The 27,082-nt window shown below is 42.2% G+C and overlaps 3 protein-coding genes and 1 long non-coding RNA gene across 4 annotated transcripts in view; 3 read left to right on the plus strand and 1 right to left on the minus strand.

Moving 5' to 3' along the window:
* LOC310994986 (NACHT, LRR and PYD domains-containing protein 3-like) overlaps positions 1-169 on the plus strand; it is a gene marked incomplete at both ends in the record, with an annotated part of 128,852 nt that extends 128,683 nt beyond the window's left edge. The window contains one exon of the mRNA XM_083983916.1: positions 160-169. Within this exon, the coding sequence (XP_083840042.1) occupies positions 160-169 (10 nt within the window). The remainder of the gene's footprint in view (positions 1-159) is intronic.
* LOC310995018 (uncharacterized protein) overlaps positions 1-24,904 on the plus strand; it is a gene marked incomplete at its 3' end in the record, with an annotated part of 162,899 nt that extends 137,995 nt beyond the window's left edge. Inside the window, exons 4-6 of the mRNA XM_083983948.1 lie at positions 16,837-16,915; positions 24,094-24,204; positions 24,749-24,904. Coding sequence (XP_083840074.1) covers positions 16,837-16,915; positions 24,094-24,204; positions 24,749-24,904 — 346 coding nt within the window. The remainder of the gene's footprint in view (positions 1-16,836; positions 16,916-24,093; positions 24,205-24,748) is intronic.
* marchf5l (membrane-associated ring finger (C3HC4) 5, like) overlaps positions 10,663-27,082 on the minus strand; it is an 87,322-nt gene continuing 70,902 nt past the window's right edge. Inside the window, exon 8 of the transcript XR_014595803.1 lies at positions 10,663-10,857. The gene's annotated coding sequence lies outside the window, so the exon portion shown is untranslated. The remainder of the gene's footprint in view (positions 10,858-27,082) is intronic.
* LOC310994835 lies at positions 14,358-16,569 on the plus strand. Its single transcript, XR_014595808.1, has 3 exons — positions 14,358-14,411; positions 16,042-16,144; positions 16,353-16,569. It is a non-coding gene; the product is annotated as an uncharacterized lncRNA (long non-coding RNA).

Raw genomic sequence — 27,082 nt, forward strand, 5'->3', positions numbered from 1 at the left:
TTCACTCCATGTGTTTATTGGTGTGGATCTTCATCAGTCTCATCCTCAGGTCCACACCAGAAGATTGATGTTTGAATTCTTCTTTTTCATGAATTGTCTGTTACGTTGTTGATAAATGAACAGATGATAAACTGTTTTGTGTCTTGTTCTCTCCATCAGACACCTGTGAACTGGAAGTGGACATGAACTCAGTGAACAGAAAACTCAAACTGTCTGACAACAACAGGAAGGTGACACGTGTGATAGAGAATCAGTCATATCCTGATCATCCAGGCAGATTTGACTTCTGGTCTCAGCTGCTGTGTTCAACTGGTCTGACTGGTCACTGTTACTGGGAGGTGGAGTGGAGAGGAGATGTCTATATATCAGTGAGTTACAGAGGAATCAGCAGGAAAGGAGACATTAAAGAATGTTGGTTTGGAAGAAATGATCAGTCCTGGAGTCTGAGGTGCTCTGATGTTGTTGGTCATTACTCTGTCTGGCACAACAATATTGAAACATCCATCTCCTCCTCCTGTGTCTCTAACAGAGTAGCAGTGTATGTGGACTGTCCTGCTGGCTCTCTGTCCTTCTACAGTGTCTCCTCTGACAAACTGATCCACCTCCACACCTTCAACACCACCTTCACTGAACCTCTGTATCCTGGGTTCTGGATCAGTCCTGGTTCCTCAGTGTCTCTGTGTCCTGTGTAGGTCTCCCTGTCTCTCCTGAGGATGGACAGACAGACAGATAGATAGATAAAGATACAGTGCATACAGAAATAAAGTATGCCCCCCTTAAAATTTTCTCCATTTATTATGTTGTAGCTTTATGTTAAAAGTTGGGGTTGGCAGGATTTGTTTTGAAAACAAGCCTACAGGTCTTTGACCAGTCAAATCTGTTCTGGTCTGGGGGTTCCTGATTGGTTTAAGGGCCAGACCTACCCTGTCCTAACAAATTGGGAGGACATTTCTGCTTATTGGTATTTTTATTTAATTTCTTGCTTTGTTTTATTATTAACTGTTTGTACATAAACACACAGAATGAGAAATCTGAGACAGTGGAAACTGAAATGAACTGAAAGGATTTAACGTCTCCTTTTTGGAACAATGTTGATGTAATGTTAATGAAACATAATAAATGCGATTGTAGTGGTATGAGGCACCACTGTTATATTGAACACAGGGTTCTGCTGCACTGACACTCGTTTTAGCTTGTAGCCAATCGTTGCTCAAGCCTAGAGTATAAAAGTAGGCCGTGTCCCTCTTCCTGACCTCTCGCTTCCTGCTTCTTCGGCCCGCCCACTGACAGGTCGTTGCATTCGCTGCTCGCAGCAGAGCACAGATCCGGCATCTCCGCCGTGGTCGAGGCGACATAATGGGTCGTTAACTGCCGCCGACCGGTGCGTAGCCAGCCGGTTGTATGGCGCGTGGTGGCCTACCCCCCCGCCACGCCGACCCTCTTCACCCCTCTCCCTCTTTGGAGGAGACGTTAAGTGACCGGTCTGACACTATCCGTCATGGATATTTAGCCACGGCTACATGCTACCGCTGCTTCGCTGCCAGTCTGCTGCTACTATGTTTCTGCCCTCCTTGCTGCTTCGGCTTGGTTCGGGGTCCTGTCGGCCTACTGACCGACTTCCTTCCTGTTACTGACCCAGCTCCCACCGCTACTGTGCGTGGTGCCGGTTGGTGTGTGTGTGTGTGTGTTTGGCTGCCGCTCGTGTGCGCTGCTACGAGCTCTACCAGGACTTTCAGCCACTCACCTGGACTGCGTGTGTGTGTGAGAGTGGATGTAAGCAAGGTTTGGTTATATTGTTTTGGTTATGTGTTATGTGATTTAGTTTTCATTTGGAATTTATTTGTATTAGTTTGTCTTTGATTTCATTGTTTTGTTTTACAGAGCCCTCTTAATTTTGTTTTCCTCCCCCCCCCCCCCCTAGAGCTGAAGGCCAACAGTGGTGGTGGTGGTCCTCCTGGGTGGTGGTGATCCCCTTGTGTGTGTGTGTGACCCCCGTTCAAGATTTATTTTGTGTGCACATCACGTTTTTGCTGTGTGAGTGGGGTGCTCCCCTTTTTTATTTTGGACTTCACCTTCCCCCTTTTGACCCCTCCTCCAGCCGGTAAGCCTCAGCCTAGTAATCCCCTTCTCCTGGGCTTCCTGTTAATTTCATTTTTGCAAACCTTGTCATTTTAAATAAACTTGTGTATGTGATCATTGAACTCCGTCCTTTGAGTGTCCTTTGATAGGTTATAGTTAACCATAGTACGGGTCCTTGGGCCCTAACCCAAGGTGGCGTTGTTGGCGACAAATTTAGTATATAACATAGTATAAGTAAACCCTCGTATTGCCACACTATGTTTTTACAGTGTATAAAAGACAAATAAAGGTCTCAGGATGTTGAGGTGGAGCTGAAGTGAGAAGTGTGATTCAAAAGCCTCAGGATTGCATTTTTCTCTGGCTTTCAGGGAGACTTGCTGACGAACACAGAATGGAATATCCCTTTAAGCCCACAAAAATGTAACCCCAGTCCCATGTAGCTAGGAAATATTGAGTAATTGGGGTGTTGTAGTACCGTGGGATGGGGCCTGAGTTCGTCTGAAGATGGCGTTACCTGTGATAACTGTGATAGTGAAATAAAATAACTTGGCGGTGCCTCCAATAACTTTTAAGAAGTAAACACAAAATTTGGTACTTCCCCTTTAAAAAATAAAAGTTTACTTTTACCTGTTTTATATCTATCTAAACAGTATTACCATTATAATTACAACACAGGATTGAGTTGAAACAACAAAAAATATTTATTACAACCTTACAAATTGGATTTGCAAATTAGTAAACTAGTTCATTGTTGACCTTTAAGTATGCATTGATAACAGTATTCAAAACTCTCATATAATGCACTGGAAGGTTTGATACACAAATGACCACACAAATGACCACTCATAACCCAATGAGAGAATGTAAAATCAAAGTGACCAGGTCAACTCAAGTGTCCACAGCCCACACTCACACACACATTTCACGCAGGGCTATTAACTCATTGAGTGCCGCGCTCCTTTCCAAAGTTTTAGTCAAGTGTACCGGCAATTTAGACCATTTTTGACTTTTTATGTAGAGCCACAGTGTATTCTATATTATTGCCACCAACACATACTGTGGCTCAATTGAAAGGTTTAACTTTATGCTTCAAGTGGCCACAAACCGTTTGTTTCTACGTGCCTCCGTTCCTGAGAAAAGTCAAGCTAAACATGGCTGGGTTTCACCAAAATCCCTCCTTTTTTTCTAGAAAAGGAGATAGAGCGTCTTTTATGAAAGGTGCTCTGTTTGTGTCTGTCGCTCTTCTCACACTCGCATTTCTGGATCAAAGGGCTCGTGTAAGATAAATATACACAACAATTGTTGTTCTATTCACAAAACCACCATCAGGGGCGGGGGGGGCGCCACTAAACAACAATAACACAGACGCACCGTGCCGTGTAACAGCTTCTCGCCGCGGAACGTGAGGGTCAGTCGGCCACCGCGGCTCGGGAAGACCGGTCCCGCCGGTGGTCGCGGTCCGTTTGTGGTTCGGGTCGGTGATGCCGGTCTGCTTTGGCCCAGAGACCATCAGATTTTACCGCGGGAGGACTTTGGGGAGGACACGGTGTTGCTCCAGATGAAGACCGGGCGGACTGTGGGCTGAGAGCTTCCTGTTTCTGCTCCGAGCAGCTCGAGCAGCTGGAGCAGCAGCGCGGGTGAGAGCAGAGCAGCTGCGCTGCATCTGCATGCAGAACTCGTTTGCAGAAGCCGAGTTATGATAAAAACTTCCAGATCATGAGCTGTCATGTGACTTTGATCGTCATCTATTTCAGTTCTCCTCGTCGTAGAGTCCCCAAATTTACATATAATGTGTATTAAAGTGTCTATTTTCATAATTTAAAAAAAAAGCAAAAAACGTAAAATTACGTTTTCGGCACTCAACGCATGGGAACGAAAAACGAGAAATTACGTGGTTGGCACTCAATGAGTTAACTTATTGGCTGCCAGCCATTTTCAGAGCAGAGAGCCCCATACAGCCAGCCGTTTTAGAGCATTTTGAACGATCTTATAAGACCCACAGATTTCTGTTCTATGACTATGTAAACATCGAAACTACCAAGAGAAAGAGTAGACTTTCTTCTTTCAATAGGAAAAAAAAGTTTGTTCCTACCTTTTTCCATTCTTTTGTAAACAGCAGTAGAACATAGGCAGGTTTCGCCAAAAACACCAGTTTTTGACCAAAAAACTGAGAAAACAAGCTTTTTGTGGAAAGAAATATGTCAAGCAGAACAGTGACTTTGACGTTAATATTTTTTGCTTTAGTGACACCTCACACATCTGAACAGTGTTCTCCTTCTATAAAACAACAAAAACAACACTGAGAAAGGACTTTTGATAGCAAAATAATAATCAATTTAGAAATATCAGTAAAAATGCATGAACTTTTTTGTACGTTTGTAGCTGTCACATGACCTCTGCCCCATGGTCGACCACTGCTCGATCCACGACCTGTAAATTATAGAAATATATATAATTACCATAAAAATACATCTCTTATAGCTGTAGTCAGTGTGATGTGGAGTTTTTTTTTTTCCGCCGGCAATCAAAGCGATCCTCTACAATATCATTATTCGTTATTTGTAATTTCATTTAGCTTCTAATTTTCATTTAGACAGTATGCTAAGTTAGTCAATGTCGGTCATCGGTGTCTTTTTCAATGATTTCCGCCTTTTTCTCACGATCGCGACCCTCTTCCTCTCCGAACTACCGCGACACATACAGTACACATAATGCGCCGTGCGTAAGTTTCTTTAGCATATCTTTTGTCATCTCGCTTCTTCTTCTCATAATCAATGCTGATCTCTCCTCCAAAGAGGGCACTGCTGCCACCTACAGGGCCAGACCGTCCTCCAGCCCCTCCCGTTGAAAAATGCAATTGACGTCTATCGACATCAATGGCAGTGAACGGTTGTAATTGACCCTTTGTCAAGGCCCCGCCCCCCACGGTTATTGTTGCTAGGTTGGACAAACAATGGTCACGGAAGGGTAACTCCCATTGCAAACAATTGAAAATTAGGCAGATTTAAATTGCTTGTAAGGAAAATTTGAAATCAGAAAAATGGTGTCCGTGATAGAAGACAGATGTGGCTAAAGAGCGATTGAACGGGCATTAACCGACTTTTCCGAAAGGTGGGGAAATATCATTGTTTTGGTCACTAACTAGCTAGTAGCTAACAACGCTAGCTAAAGCGCTAGCTAACGTTAGCTACAAACTAATGCTTAATCTCCGCCGATCTCCCGTTTCTCCTCGTAAAACTTCACAAAGTTCAAAAGACATTAGCAGCGGTAATGTTACGTTTGCTAGATAACTTTGAAGATATTAGATCTTCTATGAACACGACCGGAGAGTGGACTGGAGAATGAATGAGCTTTAATAGCACTTGAGTAGGGATGTAACGATGCATCGTGAGTCGATTAAAAATCGATACTTTGCGTGACGACTCGCATCGGTGAAAATAAAAAAAAATCGCGATGCGTGAGAACAAAGTCTCTGGTGAGAAGTAGCTTACATTATCCCAAAAGTCACTGGTTGATTCATTTGTTCGACACCAGACGCCGCCACGCACACATAGCCTACCAATTCACTCTCTTTTCTCTCTTGTCCCTCGGTGCTACACCCCCCCTCCCTCCCCGCACGGTCGCTCGTTGCTTATAGCAGTGTTGGGTCCGGGATTCAACACGGGTTTTAATTACATTATGACTGTTTATCACCAATAAACACAGTAGATGAGGTGAGTTGGTCAGCATGCAGCGGTGCGAGGCTCTGCCTCTGACTGCAGCGGACTGCTACTCCAACTGACAGCCTGTGAGTGCTTTGAGACGGCGGCGGCTCGTTGAAAACAGCAGTGACTTATAATAGATCCATGGTCGGACTAGTCTCCAAACCAGACACGTCTGTAATAACATCTGAAAAAACGCAGGGACCTGCCGTGTAGAAAAAAGAAGAAAAAAAGCTGACAGTGTCACGACTTCCTGTATGTGGCCCTTCAAATTAAAAGCCCTCCAACCTTTCATACACGGTTCAGTCATATTGATTTTGATTTAATTTTGACAAGCCTAGGCTCCAAATGTTTATTTTGTTTGTTTTTTTCTCAGACCAATCGAGCAATGAAATTGGTTCATTTTCTTTTTTAATTGAACGACTATTTGTAAATAAGACCAGTTTTACTTGTGATAAAAGGTGATAAATGATGATGTGCAGTGTATCTGTAATGAAAGGTGAACTTTTCAGACTATCTTTCTCTTATGAATAAAAGATCATTTTATTAGGTCATAATTTGTCTGTAGCTCATTTTTGATCTAAAAAGAATCGTGAGAAAATCGTATCGTGAACAAAAAATCGTGAATCGAATCGAATCGTGAGTTGAGTGAATCGTTACATCCCTACACTTGAGTAAAGCCAGGGAAAACAGGCTCACTTCTCATGAGTACTGCATAACAACAACAAACAATACTATGCAGTAGGCTTGGGCGGTATCCACATTTTGATACCGTCAAACTTCCTCCACATTTTACCACGGTATACGGTATTACCGTGACTAATTAAAAATGATGACGTAAGTGGCATTACCAAACATTGGCTTGTGTATTCACCATTCAGAAACTGAATACTAGGGCTAAACATTAGCAGACCAAAATCTCATTGGTCGATTGGTCGCAGGAAAAAAAAAAACATTTGGAGCCCTGTCTTGTCAAAATTAAGTCAAAATCAATATGACCGAACTGTATATGAAAGGCTATAGGGCTTTTATTTTGAAGGGCCAGATACAGGAAGTCATGACACGCACTCGCTGTCAGTTTTTTTTTTTTTTTTTTTTTTTTTTTACACGGCACGGCAGGTCCCGGTCCCTTTTTTTTTTTTTTTTTTCTTGTCAAGAGCGACTTTTTCCAAGTTTCTGGTTTGGAGACGTATCACTGGTGTTTTCAACGATTAGCGGGACCGTCCCACAGGCTCACCGGCGGTCTGTCTCACAGTGTCACGGAGCAGAGACATGACAGTCCCCGCTGCAGTCAGAGTCGCGCACCGCTCCACGCCGCGGACCCCCCACCCCACCTGCCGCAGCTCAGTCACTCACGCTCATCTACTGTGTTTATTGGTGAAATAACAGGCATAACGGTAAAACCCGACCGACTTTTTGAAACTAATCAAGTTAATAAACTGTGTGCAGAGCGATCTGGCTGTGTGATGTGTGTGTGAGTGAGAGTGACTATGAGGAACGTGTCCGACGGGGGAGCGGAGAGGGGGGGGGTTAAAAGTAGGCTAAAACATATTAAACTAACTTAAAATTCAACCACACATAAGTGCTACTGGACATATAATTAATTTTAGACATTAAATTACTTTTATTTAATATTTAATCCTTATCTCCTGTATAAGTGCATTGCATTTTTTCATGACGATATTGAAACTGATACCGTTGCTATTTTTAAATACCTGCAGTATACGGTATTACCGTAATACCGCCCAAGCCTACTATGCAGTTAACCCCTGACCTATGCCTAGAGCTCCCCCTAGTGGACCACCACCTATTATTAAGCTCAACTAAATACATAACAGGTTAAAGTAATATGTTATATACAGAACCGGTACATAGGCTAATTATGTTTATTAATGTCTTGGGTTTGTGGAATGGTATAAAAATGACTCCGAGAATACGTTCCAGATATCGCGAGTCGCTATTGCAGGAACCCTAGGCACATTTTAACCATATTGAGAAATTATAAAGTAGTTATTGCCCAAAAAAAACTGCTGTCTACCTATCTTGTTTCAGGGTTTCATCCCAGGATTGTCCAACCTTAGAATGCTGCGCAACATGTGACATGGGGAGAAGCGCTCTGATTGGTGGATCAACAGACCAATCAGAAGGCCAACAAAGGGTCAATTAGATTGACGTATAGACGTCAATGGCAGCCAATGAGTTAAATGTAAATGAAAATAAAAAACGTTGCAGGCCCGATCGAAGCTTGTGAGCGTGGAGGCCGGAAACGAATGGCCACTTCACTGAGTTTTAACCAGCACAAACAAAAAAGCACGTGCAATGTTTTAATGGGGTACTTACGAGTCCAGCACAGTCAGAGATGAAGAGGGGAAAAGGGGCAAATGGCAAGGTGCAGTTTCAGCGGCAAGGGAACGGAGCGTGCAGCAACACGGTGCGGGGAAACCACGCTCAAGTCCAGCAGCTACAGTCTCCCTCCAACGGTCCAGGGCTCTCCCGGTCCTCACTCTCTCCCTATGGCAAATGTCCGGTCCTGAATCACATAATTCCTCTTAGTAACTGAGCTACAGGCCTATATTCAGGGCGAAAAACCCAGTGTGTCTTAAAGCAGATATCAGTGGAATGTTTTTGTTAATATAAGTCCTAAATAGTCCTATTTTCCGTCAGCAATCACTTACATGAAGTATTTCAGCCTAAACACGAGTCTCTCCGTCACTCTGCTCTGCTGTAACCCGAGGAGAAAATTTTCCTTGTGGGATACAAGTGTTATCCAATGAGGAGAGAGAACGGCATGAAGGGCTGTGTGTGCAGCCAAGGGATGCGCGTGAATGTGGTGACGTAGCACGAGGACCAATTGATGCCTGACAAGGGCGGGGGCTGCTAACTCATGGTGCGTTCAAAGAAACTCGTACTTTGTGTTTTTCCTTCCTGTGAAGTCATACCAGTTCGATCTGGTACGAGTTCACGGGTCGGAAGTTACGAGTGGCCGTTATAGGGAACTTTCACAGACAACAGGATGGTAAAAACACGAGCTACGGGTTACCTGGAACGCTACCAAGTCGTAGTTGTGACTTGAAGCTGTAACTTACGGTTTCAAAAGCCTGCCTTGAACGCAGCATTAGCCGAAACGGCCGTGAAGCTGATATCTGCTTTAAACAAATTAGCCAGCAAATTGTTAACTTACTGCAATGCAGAATTAACCACGTGAAAGTCTATGAGCATGCTAAGCTAAAGGCTAGGGGCGATTAGCAATTCAGCTCGTCTTTAACACAGTACAAATAAACAACAGCACAGATTACAATAAAACACATAAATTTACCTCTGGCAGCTTCACAGAGTTCACACACATCGACCACAGGACGACTCTCCGTCCGTTAGTGTTTTTACTTTATAGTTTACTGCTATCCAGCTCGGACGCGATAAAAGAGGCTCTGCTACCGCTAACGTTGCTACGGCACGTCGGTGACCCTAAGCCCCGCCTACCTGAACAAGGTGAGGACAGGATTGGCTAAGGTTACATACATACAAAGATGGGAGAGTAAAATGATGCTTCACTGCCCCACAACAATCGTGGTCTCCTGGCATTTGTGTTGACAATCACCTATGAATTCTTTTTTTTAAATAACCCCACTCTTTCCCTCTGACTTGAAGCTGTATATAAAAGTAGGCCTACTATTTTTAACACATTATAATCCAACATTTTTTAAACATATTATTTACACTTCATGAACTGTTATTTATTAACCCCTTGATCTCCATCAGCTAAATCAGTTCTGTAGTTTCTTTCTCCTCCACAACAGGAGGAAGATCATCAAGTGAAAACATCTGTCTAATCACACACACACACATGCACACATGCACACATGCACACACACACTCACACTCACACTCCTACTCATCTGTGCAATAATAAAACTGTGAAACACCTGCAGCAGGTTCTGGTTCAGACTGAGTGTTAGAAAGAGTGCCTGTGAGAGAGAGCATTAAAACCATTGATGTCAGTGATTGTGTTTGCAAACAGCAGCTCCACCCTCTTATCAAACACCACAGCCCCACCCAGGGTGAAAGTATCGTTACTATGGAAACTTTATCTGTGAGATAAAAAAAAAAAAAAAAGGTTTAAGGCAGCGAAGTGTCAACAGGAACCAGGAGACGTCAGGTAAGTGAAGTAAAAAACCCCGAATGTTAGATCTAAAACAGAGGTGGATGATATATATATATTATTATTATTATTTTTTTTTTTACATTAAGGGATAGTAGCATTTTTTTAAAGTGGGGTTGTATGATCTACAAATAGCCCCTAAGTACTTTAATTGCAGTAGAAGACTCTCTGCACTCCTCCCGTTAGCAACGCCAGCCCATAATAGCCCTGCCCAGAGATTTACAACATACAGTGTTGTGAACAGACCCAAAGAAACGGCCTATTTTCACGGCCTAAAAGAGGTTTTACCTGAAAAAAAAACACAGTTCCATTGTTCACTATAATATATTTTTTTCCAGCCCCTCAAAGTGCAGGAAAAACACAGTTTTTATTTGGACCTAACCAACTGCTGATCGGCGGGCGCTAACCCTGGGCGGAGGGATACGTGAGTTGGTTCGGTCCAAATAAAAACTGCGTTTTTCCTGCACTTTGAGGGGCTGGAAAAAATTATATTATAGCGAACAATGGAACTGTGTACTTTTTTTCACGTAAATCTTCTTTTAGGCCGTGAAAATAGGCCGTTTCTTTGGGTCCATTCACAACAATGTATGTTGTAAATCTCTGGGCAGGGCTATTATGGGCTGGCGTTGCTAACGGGAGGAGTGCAGAGAGTCTTCTACTGCAATTAAAGTACTTAGGGGCTATTTGTAGATCATACAACCCCACTTTAAAAAAAATTATACTATCCCTTTAAATGATATTAACAGTGATTTTATTTTTTATTTTCCACTAAACAGAAACTAACAGAAAAACTCCCACTGTTTCACTGTGACCCTGAAGGAAACTTTAAAAACATGATGGATGGTTCTGAATGCAGCTGGATGGAGAAGTGCAGTTTTATTTTGAAGGGACATCATTTCTCAGGAAGTGGAAGTCAAACTGAAACAGTGAAGTTCTGTGAGTGGGACTTTTGTTTTTAATAACTAAGGCACACAGGAAGTGGTGTCCACGTCCTTATAAGGCGTCGCAGGTGAGAATAATGAACACTCATTGGTGGTCGGTCTATGTTTCCACTTCCTGTCTCTTTTCAGATGGATCCAATCTAAATTTAAATAATAACCAGATTCAGGTTCCTCCCTCTGCTCTGATGTCACTCACATCCCGACCATGCAGGTGAGATCCTGGTTCACACCTGCACTCACTGATTCTCCAGGTGAACGCTCACATTTCTTTATTCAGGAAGTCGTTTAAGAAGAAAAAAGTTACACATGTTTCATTATGAAGTGTCTTTGTGAGAACAGAATAAGAATTAATGAGTTATTATTAGATTTAGTAGAATCACTTCCTTGACATCTTCAAAATAAAAGTCTCTTTGGGCTGCTCCTCGTCCACAGTGACACTCACCTGTTTCATGGTTAAAATATATATATATTTTTTTTTTAAATCATCAGCTCTGTCTCTGTCTCTGTCTCTGTCTCTTCATCTGATCCGAGTCCATCTACTCGTTCCCGCTGTCCTCCGTGTCCTCGTCCGCTCCCTCGTCCTGTCCATCTCCGTCAGCGTCGGCGTTCCTCCTCTCGGGGTAGTTGAGGATCTGTCTGTTGGCCTGCATGATGTACTGCTGCTGCTTGAAGTAAACCTTCAACACGCCCTTCATCAGCACGAAGGCCACGCCGCCCTGGAGAGAGACAGAGAGAGAGACAGGAGCAATATTAATAAGTAATAAACTGTGTTAAAGGGATAGTTCAACATTTTGGCAAATTGGCCCATTGCCATAATTCCTATAGTCATAGCAGTAGGTTCGTTACCTTTAATTGTCGGTGCAAGCTATTTTTAGAGCGGCAGAGCAGAGCCGTGAGCTGCAAGGCCTTGTAGCCAGAGGAACCAGCAGCAAACTGAAGTTTTAATGCCTTCTTGACTGTATCAGTGCTCCATTTCATCCCTCTTGTGGTTCGTCTGCCTAACGCCAGGTTCACACCGGACCCCGAAGCGCCGTGAAGTGGAGCGGCCGCGGAAATCACGCGCAAGCCGCGTCCCTCCAGTTCACACCAGACGCTGATTTCTCCGCGGCGGTCGCAAGCGCCTCTGCTCCTCAGCTGTTGTTTACTCACATTCGGAGCTGTTTTTTTTACGTCATGGATAAGTAAATAACCTCATATAATTATAATGCCGTGTGCTGTGGGTCAAACAACTCCCTATACTTCACTTCCAAGATTCATTTCACGTCGTTCTTCACTTGACAAAAACTCGTCTCTGCCTCTCTCTCTCGCTCTTTCCCTGTTTGTGTGTGTGTTTTGACCATGGATGTATTATATTAACGGTTTTGACCCCCCCCCCCCCCCCCCTGCAGCCAGCCCACTCCGTGTCTCCCTTTCGTGTGTGTGTGTGTGTGTGTTTTCATCTCTCTTGCTCTCTGTTGAGAGAGAGTCTGACAAATATTAATACGATCGCATTTGTCAATCACTGTATTTTATTTTGAAAAGTGTTTTATTTTGTAAATTGACCGGTTTCTCTCGTTGTTTCATGTGTGACTTCCTGCCAAGATTGACGCGATTGCTCGCGGCTCGCGCACAAAATAGAACAGACCCCGAAGCGATCGCTGCACGGCGCGAGCAATCGCGGCGCTTCGCAGCGCGTCGCGTCTGGTCTGAACTACACAACCTGTTAACTTGGGCGCCGAAGGGAAGAAGTCTCTGTTCTGCGGCTATTCGCAGTGCTTCGGCGTCCGGTGTGAACCCGGCGTAATGCTCCAATTTGATCTTTCTTAATCTTTCTTTATTTCATTTAAAAAAAAAATCGAATTTCCATTGTCCTCTTAAGAACTGTATTTTCCTGCTTTATTTTTCTCAGTGCTGCCCTGGATTTTAAACATTTTCTTGTTTTTTCAATTGTTTTAGGAGCTGTGATTCTGTGGTTGGTGGCTGATGTGAGCTCTCCCTGTCAATCCTCATCTGCCATGTCCTTTCTTTCTTCTGTGTCCCTTTCCTTTCTCTCACTCTCCTCATTATTCCTTTCCTCAGTCTTGGAAACTGGTTTAAGAAATGGCACTGTTCATTTTTAAACATTAAAGTAATATTGTGTCACTAAAACAAGAAATATTGCTATAATTACCAAGAGCTCATACTGTAGCGGACCCTTGGTTCCAAAGAATGAGGCGGAGAGTTTCCTACGGGTGCTTAAGTTTTATTGCCGTTAGTGTAGCACTGTGAAAACTATGCAGAGGAATATACAAAGAAAAAAGGGTTAAACACATTAAACACTTCACTTAGAATCCCCCAACACAGATTCAAAATGCACCAAACCACCATTCACCATTCAAATAAAATAAAAAACTACATTTTATTACCATAACAATATTACTAAAACTCGATTAAGGGATTAAGATATAATATCAGTGGCATCACTCAAAATAAAAATAAAACAAGACATCAAAAATAAAGCAATATCCCAAAATTGAGGTCCACATACCTCGTTCCACACAGGGTGGAAGGTGCTGTGTCTACTTCTGTCTCCTAATAACAATAAAACAACATCAGACCATGAGCAGACCGCACCAACACAAAGATTGTAAATAATTACAATACTCCAGAGAAAACTTACTCAAAGCTTCTGGTCCAAGGTATCAATGGTCTCCTCCCTTTTATATCCTTCTGCCTCAACAAGAATACTGGCCACTAGATGGCAGTCATTCACTGGCATTTACATACACATTATACCTGTGTCATCTTTAATACAGTAGCTGTGATCAGCAGCTAGGGACCCTGTCTTTGCAGGTGAAGGGGGGCAGCATCGTCTTTGTGTCTACTGGCCGATGCACAAAGATGTTGGGTATTGCATCTTCTCTCAGCCTCGTCATGTTCTTGCTGGTCTTGACAAACTGCAAAATGTGCCTGTGACTTCACCTTAGTTCTCACACTCAACAACTCACTTAATCTAGCACTATGGACATGTTGTATTGTACATATTGGTTGAATACACATTATTAGATAGAACATTACACTTAGTAGATGTTTTGACATAAAACACAACCAGTTAAGAACCTGAGGCAACTTGACAAATTACATCAGTGGCTGATTATACTTAATTAACCACAAGCAGCAAAAGCTGTTGATGATTCAAAAATGTAAATCTCCTTAACTGAAAGTGATACTTTTTTGTGAGGTTGTATGAAGTCCCTCTGACTTGTATTTCCTGCAGTAGAGAGAGAGAGTGGCGACCTTGACACAAAGCATTTATGTCTTGACACATAGCATTTATTGACATTATTTACTGGTTATCATTTTTTTTCCTATTGTTTTCAATTGCCTGCCAAGCACTTCCTGGAACTTTTGGAGGACTACATGGACCATGTGATCGGCCAGGACTTTGAACTGCAGTTGTCGACACAGTTGAAACACTTCCTCTTTCAAGGCACTCACTTCTCTTTTATGCATGAGGCTCGACTTCCTGCTGCCTTCTCATCGAAACGACATGCTCTCGTTGCTCCAGAGTTGGTAAAACATACAAACAAATTATTTACTTGTCATATTCTGTGTTGAAACTTGTGAGAGGTTATATTATTGTGGTTTGCTTCCTTTTTGTGTTGTTTGTATGTCTTGTGTAAGGACTGTCACTGTGAGGTCTGCGTGTGGAAGACATGGCTGAAACTTAGCAGCCTTGGTAGCAGAAGGGAGTAGGAGAAAAAAGAAGATGAGTGGTTCATTTAAAAGTAAGGAAACAGTCATATTTTTATCTATATAAGAGCTGCAAATTACAATAGTTTAAAAAGCTATTAGTAAAAAAAAAAAAAATATATTTGACTTTAATAAAATGATTTCTATTAAGTTTTTAAAATGTAAATAGGATTTCTATGTATTATCGAACTGGGTTTCCTAAACAGGTTAGCTTGGAGGAAGAATCAACAGCAGTGTGACTCAGGGAAGATCATTAATGAAATCTTTAAGGACATTTTATTATTTATTATTTATTTTTGATTTTTTTTAAAAACATTGTATTTAATTTGTTAAGCATATGTACGGTGGCCCTGAGGGGTCAGGACGCTGCAAACTCCACAACACAACACATTAAGGAAAAACACGCTTCAAATCCCACAACACAACACATTAAGAAAAACGTGCTGCAAAAGTCACAACACATTAAGGAAAAACGCACTGCAAACCCCCCAACACGTTTACTGTAGAGAGATCCCCCTGCCTGCAGGTGTGGGGCATGGAGATCCATGGTGTGGAGACGGCTGTGCATCACTTTTAAGTGTCCCTTGGAAACACTTCCTTTGTGTTGTGGAGTTTGCAGCGTGTTTTCTTAATGTGTTGTGTTGTGACATTTGCAGTGCATTTTTCTTCATGTGTTGTGTTGTGGAGTTTGCAGCGTGTTTTTCTTAATGTGTTGTGTTGTGACATTTGCAGTGCATTTTTCTTAATGTGTTGTGTCGCGACCACGCGCCAATTAAGGCTCTAACAAGTCTAGGCTTCAGGGCTGACACAGGTGCACATACAGTATTTCTATTCCTAAAACCCTGGAGCCTGGTGGGGTTCACTGCCATATAGTATAATGTTTGACTCACCGGCTGCTTCTCGCCCATCACCTGTAGCTTGGTCGGCGAGTCCCCCCCCCCCCCCCGGGCAGACCGGCGTGCAGCTCCAGTGGCACCGGGCGGCCACCAGCTCCAGTGTCCTGCGTGTATCGACCTCCGTCCGTCGTCACGCAGTCGTGGCTTTGCCAGTTCATTTGTGTTTAGACGAGACAATAACTAAACAATAAATCAATCTTGCGGTGAAGGGGATTCTTCCGTCAGCTTTCTTCACTGCTCTGCGGGCTGCCGCCTTGTCTCCACGCGGCTCTCACTTTGGCGTTTTCCCAGCATCCCCTGCTCCTTCCGCTCACACCCAATATAATACATCCATGCTCACACCAGACTTAAGCGGACAGGTAACCAGGCGTATCCTCAATGTCTCCCCCATGGACTAACAACATCACTTCTGCTGAAATCAGTATTTACCATTAACTCAAACTTGCACATTCCTGTGACAGTCTGTATTTTCCAGTGTTGTCTTTCCAGTCTCATCTACTGACACCCATTATGTGTCTTGTTGTGATGAAGCCTGTTGTTGTGTTTGTGTGAAGGTGGGGGCTCTGCTATGAATCAGTGTGAGGACAGAGAGGAGGGAGCCCCTCCCTCTAAAACCACTCTGAGGGGGGAACATGAGAGCCAGACCAAAGCTCCGAGGTGAGATGAGGATCTCTAACTGTCCATGACTCTTCACAGCTCATACTGTATCTTCATACTGTTTGTTTTTATTGAGCTTACTTGACATTCTTGGTGATACTGGACAACATCAGAGGAAACCAACTTGATTTATCATGTGATTTGATGTTTATTTAGGTCATTATCAGGTTCAGTTTATCTCATTATTTGTTATTTTCCTTGTTACCAGCAACAAGAAGCAGAGAGAAGACTCTCCTGTCCCCAGTTGTCTGTCCATGAAGAGTGACCGGTCTATGTTTTTACCCATTGATTTTAAAAGTGGACAACAGTCTGCTGTCCCCAGTTGTCTGTCCATGAAGAGTGACCGGTCTATGTTTTTACCCATTGATTTTAAAAGTGGACAACAGTCTGCTGTCCCCAGCTGTTTGCCCATGAAGAGTGACCAGTCTATGGTTCAGCTTGATGATGTCACAGAAAGGTAAAACCTGATTATTCTCTCTATAAAAGCTCTCAATTTTGCTTAACGTTGTTATTAAGTGTCATTCACTTTACCCTAACCCTACAAACCCGAATGACATAGCAATGTAACCCGATGTATGAATACCTTATGAAGTTGTCATGGATGTATTACGAACACCTTATAAACGGTCTCATGAATGCGTTATGCACTAGACCGTTAAGTAAAGTGTTACCCTTTCATCTGTTCTTCACAGAGTTCTCCAGGAGACCTCGGAGGTTCTCAGTGATCAGTCCACCAAGCAGCATCACACAGACCTGGACTCCATATTTATGGTGTGTAAATGTTCATCCACACACAGAACTGATGATGACAGGCACCAGCCAGGAAGAAATGTTCAGCTACTAACAATGTCATGCTGCTGTCATTAGACCAGAGGGGCTTTATTTGTCAAAACATTTCTGGTCCTTTTCATCTGCAATCAATCCTAAAGAAAACATTATGTTGTCATAATGTACAAACTACAATTTTGGCCAATAACATGAAATATATTTTTTATAAACAAAAGACCTACATAATATCAATTTTATTTTATTTTACCATTATATTTTGAAAAAACACATGAATAACGTCATGCCAAGCCAGAGCTGCCTTGGATTGGCTTGCCCTGGCATTCCTTTTTTAAACATTGTTGTTCAAGTAAGTAAGTAAGTAAGTAAGCTTTATTTGTACAGCACCTTTCACAGACCAGGGTGTTCAACACACATCTAGAATATGTCTACCTCTTTGTATATTTTAAATATATTTTTTGTTGACTGATTTACATTTCTGATTTACAAGTGGGTATTGGGGAAGGATTTTCATTTTCTCTTTATATTACCCAACATGTCTATGGCGAACCTACAGTGTGTTGACCAAAAATGTCAGCTTTTTTTATTAAAAAAAAATTAAACTCAGTTGAGAGGCATATTTCTCCATGTGAATTTTTTGGTAGGCTATTATATTTAGTTTCATATACACCAGATGTTGATTTATAGTAGGACGTATTGTGTTCGGATGGCTGGAGTTAGTTCCACCTTTCTTGAGGCCACAAAAGGTGTACCTCCAGGATCAGTCTTAGAACCCATTTTGTTCACAATTTTTTTGTTTGAGGATGATTCTGTAATTTACTGTTGTTCACACTCGATCTCACAGTCATTAGAATTTTTGCAGTCCGTGTTTGAGGCAGTGCAGTTTCATCTGGAGCAATTGAAACTGGTTTTAAATGCTGAAAAATCCAAAATTATGTTTTTCTCACCTGTTTCCTCTGAGAATATCCCCTCATTTAGAACTGTCCAAGGAAAATCTCTAGAGCTGGTCACCAGTTACAAGTACCTGTGATTAATTATTGATGGGGAGCTTTCATTCAAAGTGCATGTTAAAAATTTGATCTCCAAATTAAGGGTGAAGCTTGGTTTCTATTACAGAAACAAGTCATGTTTCTCCCTCAGAGCTCAGAAGCTCTGATGTCAGCTACATTTTTGCCTGCACTTGATTATGGCGATGTTGTGTAGGCTGTCCCAAACGATTATTTTTCTCCAGATTAATCTATCGACTATTTTTTCGATTAGTCTAACGATTACTTTTTTGACTAATCTAACGATTACTTTTTTGGTTGACGATTAGTCATTTACAAAAAAACACTTCTGAACACTTCTCTTACTTAAATTCTTCAGATACTCTTTCTGGTGTGCGTTCCTCTAAATCAGTGGCCCTTGCTTTTGTCAAAGAAAGCCTTTTAATTCTATTTTGTGCCATCCTTATCCATCCTTATTTTGTTTTATTATATTTTGTTCTATTTTTATTTTGTCTTTATGTCAATTTTCCTTTGTTGTGTCATAATTGTTATCAAGTCCATATAAGCAGGTAGGTTGTATGTAGGTTTTTGTTCCTATTGATATTGATTGATTTTGATTATCCAATTGGATGTGTTATTGGAATTTTTTAATTTCAATATGCACAAATCTAATTTTGGTAACACTTTATAATAACTATCCGTTATAACTAGTTAATAGATCATTAGTAAACTGTTAATTAATGAGTTATTAATGACTTGTTAAGTGTTTGTTAACAGTTTGTTAAGGATTTATAACGGTGCCTTATAGATAGTTAATAGATCATTAATAAACTGTTAGTAAATGAGTTATAAATGACTTGTTAAATAACAGTTAACAATTTGTTAAGGATTTATAACTGTGCCTTATAGATATCCAATAGATAACTTACAAGCTGTTAGTTAATGAGTTATAAATGACTTGTTAACTGGATGTTAATGATTTATAACTATACCTTATAAATTAGTAATAGATCATGAACAAGCTATTAGTGAATTACTTACTAATGACTTGTTAAGTATCAGTTAATATTTTATGTATGTTATTGGGACGTTATTCTAAAGTTGCAACTATTCCTCATGTATTAACTGTTAGTAAATGAGGAATAGTTGCAACTTTAGAATAACATCCCAGTTACATACATAAGCTAATAACTAATATATTAACTCACACTTCACAGATCAGTTGTTAATAGTTTGTTAACCATCTACTAATACCAGTGAAACTTTGTAGAACAGCAAATGGGTGGAACAAGTTCAAGGTACAGAAATTTGATGTGATATTTAAAATATCACATTTTTGTACCTCAACCTTGTTCCACCCATAGGCTTTTCTGTGTACTGTATTTTACCAAAGAGACACCACAGATGAAATGTTGAACACAAAATGTTCACAAAGGGCCGCTCTCCTCACCAGTAGGGGGCAGTTTTGGCGAGTAGCTGAATTAAAACAAACGAAGAAGACTGCTACTGGATTATCTCGAGAAATTATTTTAATTCCCACTGTTAATGTGTCACTTCAATACGTTTTAATATTTTTTCATGCGATAAAATAACTGTTTAGATCCCCAATATGCGGTTAGTTTATCCAAATGACGCAGGCTGTTTGGGAGTTTGCTCCGCCGTTCGCGGAGCAGTGAAGCTCCACTTGTGGAGCAGCTAACTAGGCTAGTTAGCAGCTAACTAGGCTACCACCGGACGAGCGGACTATCACAGAGGCTACAGCCGGGCTGCTGTGGTGGTCGGCCGGCTAAGCCGCGGCGTCTTCTCGGGGGAGAAAACGACCTGCATTGCTGACTGACCGTTTCATTGTGAAACATTTATTTATTTATTGGTGTAGCGGTGGTGATTGTACATAGCCCATCATAGACTAAATAGTTTTGTTTGTTGATATAGCCTACAGACTACATCACTGAATGAGACAACATTTATCTCCTAAAAATAATTCATCCAGCCGGCGGTAAACCTCTAAAAAACTGCCGGTAGATTGATGGGCTCCTTTTCTCCCCTGGGAGGACGACGCAGATTAGCCGACCGACCACCTCAGCAGCCCGGCTGTTGCTTCTGTGATGATCCGCTCATCCAGAGGCAGCAACCGGTTTACTGAAGTGCTCGTTTTCTCCCCCGAGAAGACGCCGCGGCTTAGCCGGCCGACCACCACAGCAGCCCGGCTGTAGCCTCTGTGATAGTCCGCTCGTCCGGTGGTAGCCTAGTTAGCTGCTAACTAGCCTAGTTAGCTGCTCCACAGATGGAGCTTCACTGCTCCGCGAACGGCGGAGCAAACTCCCAAACAGCCTGCGTCATTTGGATAAACTAACCGCATATTGGGGATCTAAATAGTTACTTTATCGTATGAAAAAATATTAAAAGGTATTGAAGTGACACATTAACAGTGGGAATTAAAATAATTTCTCGAGATAATCCAGTAGCAGTCTTCTTCGTTTGTTTTAATTCAGCTACTCGCCAAAACTGCCCCCTACTGGTGAGGAGAGCGGCCCTTTGTGAACATTTTGTGTTCAACATTTCATCTGTGGTGTCTCTTTGGTCAAATACAGTACACAGAAAAGCCTATGGGTGGAACAAGGTTGAGGTACAAAAATGTGATATTTTAAATATCACATCAAATTTCTGTACCTTGAACTTGTTCCACCCATTTGCTGTTCTACAAAGTTTCACTGGTATTAGTAGATGGTTAACAAACTATTAACAACTGATCTGTGAAGTGTGAGTTAATATATTAGTTATTAGCTTATGTATGTAACTGGGACGTTATTCTAAAGTTGCAACTATTCCTCATTTACTAACAGTTAATACATGAGGAATAGTTGCAACTTTAGAATAACGTCCCAATAACATACATAAAATATTAACTGATACTTAACAAGTCATTAGTAAGTAATTCACTAATAGCTTGTTCATGATCTATTACTAATTTATAAGGTATAGTTATAAATCATTAACATCCAGTTAACAAGTCATTTATAACTCATTAACTAACAGCTTGTAAGTTATCTATTGGATATCTATAAGGCACAGTTATAAATCCTTAAAGGTGTACAGAAATGGCCGTTTGTCCTGTTTGTCGCGCCGAGTTGTCACGAGCTGCAACACGAGTTTACCCGAGTAAGGAAAACTAATTTGATTGCTCGTTATCGAGCGGGCGGGATATTCAAAGTTTGGGGCGAGCCCGAGCTCCGTGTGTGTGTGCGTGTCTCAGACGTTTGAATGACGGATGACGGATCCAATATCAGTGGCTGGTGAATCGTGTACAGGCTGACGTAAAATCCGTGCGCCTGCATTATCCAATGCGAAAAAAAAAATACACACTTTCATCCCGGATTTACTCAAAAATAGAAAAGTTTGGCCTACATCGTCTGATAGATGAGTTATTACACTAATTTTATGACCCAAAGTGGAATCAAATTCAATTTTCTTTTCTGTACACCTTTAACAAATTGTTAACTGTTATTTAACAAGTCATTTATAACTGATTTACTAACAGTTTATTAATGATCTATTAACTATCTATAAGGCACCGTTATAAATCCTTAACAAACTGTTAACAAACACTTAACAAGTCATTAATAACTAATTAATTAACCGTTTACTAATGATCTATTAACTGGTTATAATGGATAGTTATTATAAAGTGTTACCCTAATTTTGATAACCTCACAACCTCAGAACAAGCAAAGCTCTGTGGACACTCTGACATCTCTGACGCCCCCCTGAAGGGGGCCCGGACCCAAGGTTGGGAACCAATGCTCTAAATAATCTTTTTTTTTGGAGGGGAAAAACTGTGCCACATCAGTTTGCTTTAACCTGGAAAATAGACAGATAAAGCAGAGTGCACACTGAAATATTAGCACAATGATTTTGAATAGGCACATTTTTTTAGTATAGTCATGGAGCAGACCAGTGTTTCCTCTAGGATGTTTTTTAAGCTGGGGTGCAGGACATCACCCTCACTTACGATCTGCATGCTGTGCTGCGTCGTCCGGGGTCATTCCTATGTTCCCACAGCCCTGTGTTCCCACAGCCTTATGTTCCCACATTTCTAACATTTTTTTCCCACTGAAAATTAGGCCCTGTGTTCCCACATTTCTAACATTTTTTTTCCCACGGAAAATTAGGCCCTGTGTTCCCACAGCACTATGTTCCCACAGCCCTATGTTCCCACATTTCTAACTTTTTTTTTCACTGAAAATGAGGCCCTATGTTCCCACAGGGGGGCAACCGCCATTCCGACATCCCATACCAGTCCGACATAGGCCTCTAATTGTCCAAATGGCAATACTTAATTTTCTATCAAACGTCCCATTATTCTGACAATTCCTGCCTCCTATGGTCAGAATGACAATATATATATATATTTTTTTAAACATCCTGCCTTTCCAACAATTCCTTTAATAGCATACTTTTTCCCGAAAAAAGATTTTGCACTGGTTGGGCTTAAGCAATGAAGAAAGGAGTTGGTTAAGTTTAGTAAAAGAAAAAGACCAGGTAGAGGCTAGACAGGCCAGATAGATAAGAGAGAGTCCAGAGAAGTAGGAGCAAGTCACCTGTTGATTAACGCACATTTCCTTATATAAAGCCTTTTCGGAATGGTGGGATGATGGCATGTCGTGATTGCGGTATGTCGGAATTACAGCATATAACTGTTGCCACAGCCCTATGTTCCCACATTTCTAACTTTTTTTCCCCCACTGAAAATTAGGCCCTATGTTCCCATAACATCACACGCATAGACATCTTTCCACATGTAGCAGAGCATCCACCATGTGATAAATCTCAAATGTGGAGGGCTGTGGGAACATAAGGCTGTGGGAACATAGGGCTGTGGGAACATAGGGCTGTGGGAACATAAGGCTGTGGGAACATAGGGCTGTGGGAACATAGGGCTGTGGGAACATAAGGCTGTGGGAACATAGGGCTGTGGGAACATAGGCATGGACCCCTGCGTCCGGGTGCACACAGAGCAGCATGAGGACGTGTTTACATCTATGGATACATAAAGCAAGGAGACTGTGGCGGGTGGTCTGAAGGGAGGGGGGCGGGGGGTCCGCGATCGGACCGTATGAGTTTCGCTTTTACCGCGCACTGATGTCATGCATGTGCCCTTCGCTCTGTGTGTGTGTGTGAGTGAGAGAGAGAGAGAGTCAATAACGGCGAAAGAACGCTATGCGGAGATGAATGAACGGAACGATATTGCAGCGATTCATCGCCGTGGTGCTGCTGTGGTACAGCATGTGTTTTTCTGCTGCACGTGTTACAGTCTATGGTTCACAACCCGACGGTGTGTTGTAGTACCTGTCGACGTATTTACGTCATCGACGTAATCGTAAACAACTCAACGGAATGTTGCACGTGTCGACGTATTTACGTCATCAACGTAATCGATTAGGTCGATTAATCGGGACAGCCCTATATATGTGTGCTTCAACCAGCTGCCTACTGTCCTTGACTCTGTCCTGGTCTACCATTGTGCTCTGAGGTTTATCACTGGCTGTAGCCGCCTCATCTATCACTGTGAATTGTATATGCTAAAGCTGGCATGCCTTCCTTGAATGTAAGGTGGTATACACACTGGATGACTTGGATGGTTTATAAGGCTCTTCTTGGCTTGGTTCCTACTTATTTACTTTTCTTTGGAGAACTGGAAGCCGTTTGGCCTTATGATCGAATTGCATTTGGTATCTCTCTGCTCCTCATGTTCCAACTGAAACAGGAAAAAAGCATTCGGTTTATCTGCCCCCTCTTCTTGGAATACCGTCCAATCTGAATTTAAATTGTCAGAATTTGTTTCACTGTAAACCTTCCGCTCTATCATAAGAAACCGACAACAGAAATCCTTCGAACAGTGCCTGTGTTCTTAAATTAGTACTGTGACAATAACTTGTGCACTTTCTTGGTCAAATTGTTTGCACTTTATATTTCACTGTTTGTTTTGTTTTTGTTGTCTATCTGTCTTGTTCACTCTGACTGCTGCCCTTGTGGAAGAGGTCTTGATATCAATGGGTCTTCTATCTGGTTAAATTGAAAAAAATCAAATCAAATCAAAAATAACTGAGATGATCTAATGTTTGATCCATGTGTTTATACTGAAAGTGAAGTTTACACATAATGCTATTGTTTTTCCAGCTGCTGGAGGAGAACATTGTCACTTTTGTGAAAAACGAGCTGAAGAGAATCCAAAAACTTCTGAGTCCAAAGTCCCCAGAACTATTAGATTATCCTGACAATGATGATGAGGTAGTGGTTGGTGATGATGAAGATCAGAGGAGGAGCAGAGAGTCATTTCTGAAGATCACAGTGAACTTCCTGAGGAGTATGAAGCAGGAGGAGCTGTCTGACTGTCTGCAGAGCAGTAAGAGGATTTCTCTAAAGATTTAAGAAGAATGGAAGATTTTGAAATAAACGCCTCAAATGTTATTTCAGGCAACCACTTCTCCCCAATACCAATTGTTGGATTTTATATCATTGGAAACTAAGCCTTATAACCTTTACAATGAGGTACAAGTTGTAAGGATTGTGGATTCATGGAATGAGTATCAAAGCTAAACGTGTGGGTAGCGTCGCTAAAAAAAAATGTACCAAAAGTCATGCAATATTCTCCAGTTGGTATTCACTCTTCTTTAGCTTCCCATGCTGCCAGGTGTGTTGGTGTCGGTCACAGGTGTATGACTGGAGTTGCTTGATGGATTGGATGATTGCACTCTCCCACAGCAATAAGGAAAATTTTCATTTTGGGAGTGGGAGTTTGCCTGTTTACATGTGTTTTGTGGACCTTGAGCAGGCATTCGACCGTGTCCCTCGTGGCGTTCTGTGGGAGGTGCTTGGGGAGTATGGACTCCGAGGCTGGGGAGTATGGGCTCCGAGGCCCTCTGCTAAGGAATGTATGGTCTCTGTACGACTGGAGGAGCAGGAGCTTGGTTTGCATTGCCAGCAGTAAGTCAGACCTGTTCCCAGTGCATGTTGAACTCCGGCAGGTTTGCCTTTTGTCATCAGTTCTGTTCATTATTTTTTAGGACAGAATTTCTAGCCGCAGCCAGGGGTCAGTGTACCGATCTGTCTTGGTGATGAAGGCGCTGAGCCTAAAGGCGAAGCTCTCAATTTACCGGTCAATCTTAGTTCCTACCCTCACCTATGGTCATGAACTTTGGGTCATGACCGAAAGAACTATATCCCGGTTACAAGTGGACAAAATGGGTTTCCTCTGCAGGGTGGCAGGGTTGTCCCTTATGGCCTTTTTCCACTACAGTTAGAGCTCTACTCAACTCGACTCAACTTGCCTTGACCCAGGTTCTGTTGATGGTGTGTTTTAAGGCAGCTGGTTTGATTCTCAGGTTGGACGTCATGCTCATGACTCTTTCAGTGATAACACTCTGGCCAATCAGAAGAAGGCAGTTGGTTGATATCACGGTTTAGTATCACCTCTACTCACTTGGAACCCGGTCTGACATTAACAAAAAGGTACCAGATGTTCCTCAGTCAGGAGTTGAAGGTTGAAGGTCAACCAGTGTGGTTGTTGGTCAGTCTATCATGTTCAACATGCCCAAGCCGATCCCACAAGTGTTCAGTTGGGTTGAGGTCTTGACTCATGGCAGGTCAGTCACCTGTGACTGACTCACACCTGGCAGCACTTGAAGCTCAAAACAAGAGTGAATACCAACAGGAGAGTATTATGGGGCTTTTGGTACATGTCTTACCCTTGTTACTAATTCCATGTCTGCACGATCCCTACAAGTTGTGCGTCATTGTAAAGGTGACCAATCCAGCAAAATAAATTTGTATTATTATAGATGATTGACTGAAATAATGTTTTCAAACTTTTTATGAGGAATTTATGTTATAATGGGAACTCTTAAGTGCAATTAGATGTTAAGATTTTGACTCCACATTTCACTCATTGACCACATTTTTTTTTCTCTTTTTAGAAAGTCATGTTCCAGTTTGTCATCGTGAACACAAATTGAACCTGAAGAAGAGGTTCCAGTGTGTGTTTGAGGGGATCTCTAAAGCAGGAAACCCAACTCTTCTGAACCAGATCTACACAGAGCTCTACATCACAGAGGGAGGGACTGGAGAGGTCAATGATGAACATGAGGTCAGACAGATTGAAACAGCGTCCAGGAAACCAGACAGACCAGAAACAACCATCAGACAAGAAGACATCTTTAAAGTCCCACCAGGAAGAGACCGACCAATCAGAACAGTGATGACAAAGGGAGTGGCTGGCATTGGGAAAACAGTTTTAACACAGAAGTTCACTCTGGACTGGGCTGAAGACAAAGCCAACCAAGACATACACTTCACATTTCCCTTCACCTTCAGAGAGCTGAATGTGCTGAAAGAGAAAAAGTTGAGCTTGGTGGAACTTGTTCATCACTTCTTCTCTGAAACCAAAGAAGCAGGAATCTGCAGGTTTGATCAGTTCCAGGTCGTCTTCATCTTTGACGGTCTGGATGAGTGTCGACTTCCTCTGGACTTCCACAACACTGAGATCCTGACTGATGTGACAGAGTCCACCTCAGTCAACGTGCTTCTGACCAACCTCATCAGGGGGAAACTGCTTCCCTCTGCTCGCCTCTGGATAACCACACGACCTGCAGCAGCCAATCAGATCCCTCCTCAGTGTGTTGACATGGTGACAGAGGTCAGAGGGTTCACTGACCCACAGAAGGAGGACTACTTCAGGAAGAGGTTCAGAGATGAGGAGCAGGCCAGAAAGATCATCTCCCACATCAAGACATCACGAAGCCTCCACATCATGTGCCACATCCCAGTCTTCTGCTGGATCACTGCTACAGTTCTGGAGGAGCTGTTGAAGACCAGAGAGGGAGGAGAGCTGCCCAAGACCCTGACTGAGATGTACATCCACTTCCTGGTGGTCCAGGCCAAAGTGAAGAATGTCAAGTATGATGGAGGAGCTGAGACAGATCCACACTGGAGTCCAGTGAGCAGGAAGATGATTAAGTCTCTAGGAAAACTGGCTTTTGAGCAGCTGCAGAAAGGAAACCTGATCTTCTATGAATCAGACCTGAGAGAGTGTGGCATCGATATCAGAGCAGCCTCAGTGTACTCAGGAGTGTTCACACAGATCTTTAAAGAGGAGAGAGGCCTGTACCAG

The sequence above is a fragment of the Trachurus trachurus genome, assembly GCF_905171665.1.
Source record: "Trachurus trachurus genome assembly, chromosome: 12".
In the NCBI taxonomy this organism is placed as follows: Eukaryota; Metazoa; Chordata; class Actinopteri; order Carangiformes; family Carangidae; genus Trachurus; species Trachurus trachurus.